Consider the following 6,000-nt stretch of genomic DNA (forward strand, 5'->3'; position numbering starts at 1 on the left):
TCACCAACTTAATCACTCACTTGGTCACTCTTCACACACTTGGTCATTACCTCACTCACTAATACAGTCACTAACTTGCTCACTAACTAATATGGTCACTCACATTGTCATGCACTTGATCACTCATATGATCATGCACTTAGTCACTAACATCATCACTCAATAATACAGTCATATGGACACCAACTTCATCACTCAATAATAGTCATTCACTTGGTCACTAATTTGATCACTAATATGGCCACTCATATAGCCACACAGTCACTCAAATGGTCACTCATCCACTCACTTGTCACTCAATTTTTATGTAATTTGTTTTAGTTTTTGCTGCCTTCGTCTGAGGTGGTCATGTTATGCCGTTTTTGATAAAACTTTCCGGATACACCTATACTAGGAATGCTTCGATATCTCACCAAGATGGGAAGCAAGGTGTGTCCGGTCATCAAAGGTCACTCATACAGTCACTTCGTATTTGTGTCTTATAAAACTTGAGCTAGAAGACATCAGCATGCAAGAATAACTGCACAGAGCACTATCAAATTTTCAACACACACTAACCCTAACTGGGATTTTAGCCGCCCAGGGCAAACCTGATTCAGCTGCATCAGGGCAAGCATTATTTTGCTGCTGCCCCAAACTTAAAAAATTACATAATTCTATAGCAGTGTTCTTTGTTTCCACCTAAAACTGTCGAACCCTAAATTATCCCCTCCTGGAGCAATTGCCCCCCCCCCCCTCCAGTTCCAGCCCTGACACACACACATACTAATTAAGTTTTCAACCGTTATCAAAAAAATTACAAGAGGAAAGCAAGCCACAATAATTTATAGTATTTACAATTGGAATGAATTATAATACTCACTCTAGCATACTGTGGAACAGGTAAGCTTCATCGTTGTTCAGATTATAGTGTTCGGAACTGTCAAAGTTGTTATTATTATTGCCTTGCTGCATTTTGCTGCTTATAAATAGTCACGTGAGATTGTCAATACAGAGTACTGAAAACAAAAACAGAAATTAGCGTTTGAGATGTTTAGGGTAAAAATTTAGCTAAGCTGATTAATATATATGTTATGATCTAATATTTATGTTACTACTAAACACTGAAGTTGGCCAGTTTGTGACTGGGCCGGCCACTTCTCAAATTGGCCAACTTCGTTAAATATTGACCTGGCCAATGTCCGAACCACTGGCATTAGCCAGCCAGTTCGCGAAGTGACCGCTGATCCCTTACCAAAAGACATGATTCTGAATCGTCAAGTTGGTATATTTTTTCTTGATAATTATGTCCATGTTAGCTGGCAACCCATCAAACCGCAGTCACGATGCGGTAATAATTTTTTCCCCTCAAGTATTTAGCAGAAAAGACTACGTTTATAGAATTATTTTTATAGTTTTTTTCCCAAATTTCATTTTTTTTCCTTCTCGTCACAAAAAAATGGATTTAGCTCTCCTACCGGCCATCTTAAATCACCATATCAAGCTTTGGCCTGGGATTTCAGACCGCTTCGCGAAATGGCCAGGCAAAGTCTCGAACTGTGTCCGCAATTCAGACTTTGGCCGATTTCGCTCCAACTGGATTATACAACCTTCTTAGTCTGCTAGGGCTTTAAACATACTTAGTGAAATAATATTAATACTGGGGGCTTTATAAAAAAAAATCATGTTTTCTTTGATTTAATCCAGTGTTTCCCAAAGTGGGCAATAGAATGGTCCAGGGGGGGCGATAGAAGTTACGGATTTAACATAGGATCCTATGGGTTCGGTTGAGTTGGGGGGCGATGAGAGAAAAAAAATTCTGAAGAAGGGGGTGATGGAACGAAAAGTTTGGGAAACTATGATTTAATCAGATGTGTTTCAGGTGCATCAAGTTGACAATAACAACGAGTTGCAAAGCTGGGCCCTGCTATCATTGATTCACAAATATTGCAACATATTTGCATTACGATAAGTAAGCAAATTATCAGCATCTCTTATATTTGTTTTCTTATTATCTTATGCGCCATCCACCACTATGGCAACGGCATAGCTGCCAACTTTGAAAATGAAAATTCGGGAGATTTTCGCGCAAACTCGTATTTTATAGTAAAACCACTCCCTAATAAATACAAAAGGGATTTTTCCAAATAAAATAGGGATTTTTGACACATGGAAGTTAAACCCTTGGAATAAAATCCCTATGCAAAAAACAAGTGAAAAAATTGAACAAAACTTCAATAATGGTCTAAAATATATATATATATAGTTTCAATCAGAAACGATGTGAACAAACATTCTGTGCAAATGACCCAAAATCATCATAAGATGAAGCGAAAAAAAACGTTAATTTTTGAAGAGCACTGACTTTTTATAACACTTGCTTGATGTTTTTTGAGTTCACATGAGTGATGATGTCAGTCTTTCCACCTTTAAGATGCTCGTCTACCATGCTCGTCGTGAAGGTTGTTGTCAGGGTCCCGGGTTCGAACCCAAGGGAGGATATCAATAAGATATTTTCCCTAACGAACTCGAGGCAACCACTGATAGACAGCGCCTTCGCTTCCAGCCCATCTCACTAATGGCAGTAAATTGCAATATAGCGATATGGCCAGAGTTGGTGTTTGGTGAAATAGCAGTAGTCTTTCCCCCTCAACACAACTTGTGCAAAAAGAAAAAGTCGGCCATTTTATGGAACGTTTGATGAAAGGAAATTCATTGGAATAAGTATCTTTAAAATTAATTAAATATTTTTTTGCTTATCAGTATTCATGTTTTTTTATATCGCACGTACGTAACTTCAACAAAAGAGCAAGTTTTGACCACATGAACGTCACTCTAATCTTCAATTATTATCCAGGACTATTGGCTGCTAAGCTATTTACCTGCACAATAAAACAAACAACTTTTCTTGTTACCATCAGGGGGTTTGTAAAAATTCTTTAAAAAGGAATGTTTCACTATCTCCCCCCCCCCCCCCATTTACGACGTGTGACGCCATTTCGAAAGGGAGAAAAAACAGAAACAAAAGACTTTTTACCCCCACAAGAAATTCCTTAAGGATTGCTTTCAGAAGCGTGGATTCTTTCCAAATGAAGTAGGAGATCATTAGGGATTTTTTGTGATTTTTGTAAGAATTCAGGAGATTTAAGAACTTTTCGGGAGGTCGAGAGATGAAGCTAAAATGCGGGAGACTCCCGGAAAATTTGGGAGAGTTGGCAGCTATGCAATGGTGTGGGTTTGAACCCAGGTTCTTTCAATGCGAGTTAGTCATTATGACCTGTCTCTGAGTGGTGTGGTGGTAAGATGCTCGTGTACCACTGTGAAGGTTGCTGTCACAGTCTTGGGTTCGAATCCGAGGGAGGATAATAGATAAGATATTTTCCCAAATGAGCTTGAGGCGACCACTGATAGACAGCGCCTTCATTTGCAACGCATCTCATGAATGGCAGTAAACTGCAATATAGTGATATGGCCAGAGTTGGTGCTTGGTTAAGTAGTAATAGTCATTGTGATCCACTCGACCACATCACAGTGGCAGAAAGTATTGGCCATAGGATTCACACACTGACCCATCACGGTACAGATGCAGTATAATCCAGATCGCCAAGGGTGCCGTAAGTCACTAAGGCAGGCATAATGGTGTCAGGTTAATGTAATTTTTTTAGATTTTCCATTCTAGGTGGCGCTGGTAACGCAGGCTATTCAAATGGTGTCTCCCTTTGTATAATAGTATTTGAAAAAGCATCATTTTTTTTTTCCGTTGTCTAAACGTTTTGTTGTCTTGTTTCACTAGGATTATGCTTCTTCCCTCAGGTTATATTTTTCTAATATATTTCTTATTATTTTTTGTAACTTCTGCTTTGTTTTCAGTGTAATATTATTTTAGTTTACTATTACTTTAAAGAGTCTGGATACCCAGAGTGACTTGTGCCCGGATCGATTTATTATTCCGAAGAGAGTTCTGGTTTTATTTTTTTTCATACTGAGAATATTTATTTGTACCATTATTATTTGTTTCCGTTTTTGTTATTTTTTCTATGCTGGTTTTTTTCAGCATCCATAGTCAGTCAAGGCCTTGGGGACTTTTCCTCGGGTTGTCGAAAGTGTTTGGCCGGAAAAAAGTCTACAAGGGATCTGGATTATACTGCATGTGTTCCGCTGTTTGAAACTATGCTATACATTTTGGGCAAGATTTGCGAGTATCGCACAAAATTCTGTCGAAAAACTTAGCTTTTTTTTGTCTTGATGAAGAATACTCGTCTAGAAAAAAAAATTGAAATATTCCCAAGCAAAAGGATGCATGATGACGAAATGTTCTTCGGGGTCATTCAAGTATTACGTCAGCATCGAGGGGGGGAGGGGGTTTCGGATTTGCTGACTTTTGATGACAAGGGGGGGGGGGGGGTTTGAAAGTTGCTTACGTCATCAACTACCCTTTTTGAAGATATGAAATATTCTAAGCTGCTGATGAAATTTTGCTGACAAGGGGAGGAGGGGGTCAGTGTTTTGCTGACAGGGGGGGGGGTCAAAATGGCTAAAAATCTGCTTACATAATACTTAAATGGCCCCTTTGGCTCAATAAAACTTCGATAATGCCAAAAACGGTATAATGACGTAAGACACTGGTGGCAATAAAGCTGGGTTTTTCTAGAAGTAAGTTTTTTTGCGCTGTTTGTATTTTTCTAATGTGGCACATAAGCTTAAGGCAGCTCTGGTTTAAAGTGAAAGAAAACAACAGATCCATGAAATGCTTGACACACATGACTCCTCCAGAAATAGTCTGACAATCACACCCGGCGTGAGGCTTGTTGCGCTCTGTAGGAAAACAGTTTGAACTGCTTTTCTTATTGGCGAGTGAACAGCATCACAATGGGCAATTCACATTGCACGCGGCATAGAAAGCCTGCTCCTAGAAAAACGGCTTAAAAATAGATAAGGGTAACATGTCAGCTTGAAAAACATTACTGTCACCAATGAAAAATTTCGAAGGAGCCACTGATCAGTTGGCGACATGAAATAATAGCACACATTTGGCGCACAAACCCCGCTTATGGCATCTGGAACCAGTCACGGCCTTGGCGACTTTTCCTGGCCCGAGGAAAAGTCACCATGACGTTTTTGGCGACGGAAAAAAAGTCGCCAAGGGATCTGGATTATACTGCATCTGTTTCAACGAATTTTCAGAATCAACGATTTTGCTTGGGGTGGGCACTTTCCCTTAAGTACTAAGACATGATTGGATAATTAATTGACCAATAAATGCATCCAAATAGCTAACATGGTAATATTCATGTGCAATCTTTGGTTGTTTTTCCCCTCGATTAAAAATGACAATGTGAATTATTACCATTAGATGAGTCAAAATGATGTCATCCCTGGTCACATGCTAGTGACCGGCGATCATGTTTGAACACGCTCGCTCTGCCAAAGACAAGAATTCAAAACAAACTCTTGTGATGCCAACTTTGATGTCGTTAAACTCGAAAGGTGTATTTGCTCCTTTTGTTACCATATTTATCGAAGAAAACAAATACAGGACAATAAGTCGTCTGCTTCTCTCAGGTCCCTTGTTTTGGACGTCTCCTTGTGTCCTGAAAAAATTACTGAACCGGCAGTTCGAACTCCCAGTTCTGTTTGTGAGCGTGGCTTGTAGGGAACCGACTTCTTGTCTGTCGTCTGCTCATTAAGAGGTTGTTTGTTTTGGACGTCTCCTTATGCTCAAATAAAATAACCGAACTTTCAGTTTGAATTTCCAGTTCAGTTTATGAGCTTTGTTCGTAAGGAACTGGGCCGAATAAAGAATATCGTTTTTTTACTTTGAACTTCATCATCACCAAATGAGTAGTTTTTAAATTCGATATTAGATGGCAGCACATAACTATGAAGTGGAGTGTGGAAAAATTCACTTTTTACGATCTTACCTGTCGTTTGCTGGTGTGGAGAATGTTTTATCCTTTGTTTTGGATGTCTCCTTGGGTCTTGAAAAAATTACTGAACTGGAAGTTTGATCTTTCAGGTCAG

At 39.2% G+C, this 6,000-nt stretch overlaps 1 protein-coding gene across 3 annotated transcripts in view; it reads right to left on the bottom strand.

Moving 5' to 3' along the window:
* LOC149078121 (cellular tumor antigen p53-like) overlaps nucleotides 1-5,617 on the bottom strand; it is a 50,177-nt gene extending 44,560 nt beyond the window's left edge. The window contains exons 1-2 of one of the 3 annotated variants that reach the window (XM_089241708.1): nucleotides 5,327-5,617; nucleotides 863-998 (exon numbers count right to left, since the gene is read on the bottom strand). In XM_089241708.1, the coding sequence (XP_089097834.1) occupies nucleotides 863-954 (92 nt within the window). In that variant the 5' untranslated portion in view covers nucleotides 955-998; nucleotides 5,327-5,617. The remainder of the gene's footprint in view (nucleotides 1-862; nucleotides 999-5,326) is intronic. The other 2 variants (XM_089241709.1, XM_089241710.1) reach the window with 2 other exon arrangements.
* Nucleotides 5,618-6,000: the final 383 nt, after the last annotated feature.

The sequence above is a fragment of the Pholcus phalangioides genome, unplaced genomic scaffold, assembly GCF_987345545.1.
Source record: "Pholcus phalangioides strain wild (caught in Gottingen) unplaced genomic scaffold, Ppha-v1.0 ptg000014l_1, whole genome shotgun sequence".
NCBI classification, from domain to species: domain Eukaryota; kingdom Metazoa; phylum Arthropoda; class Arachnida; order Araneae; family Pholcidae; genus Pholcus; species Pholcus phalangioides.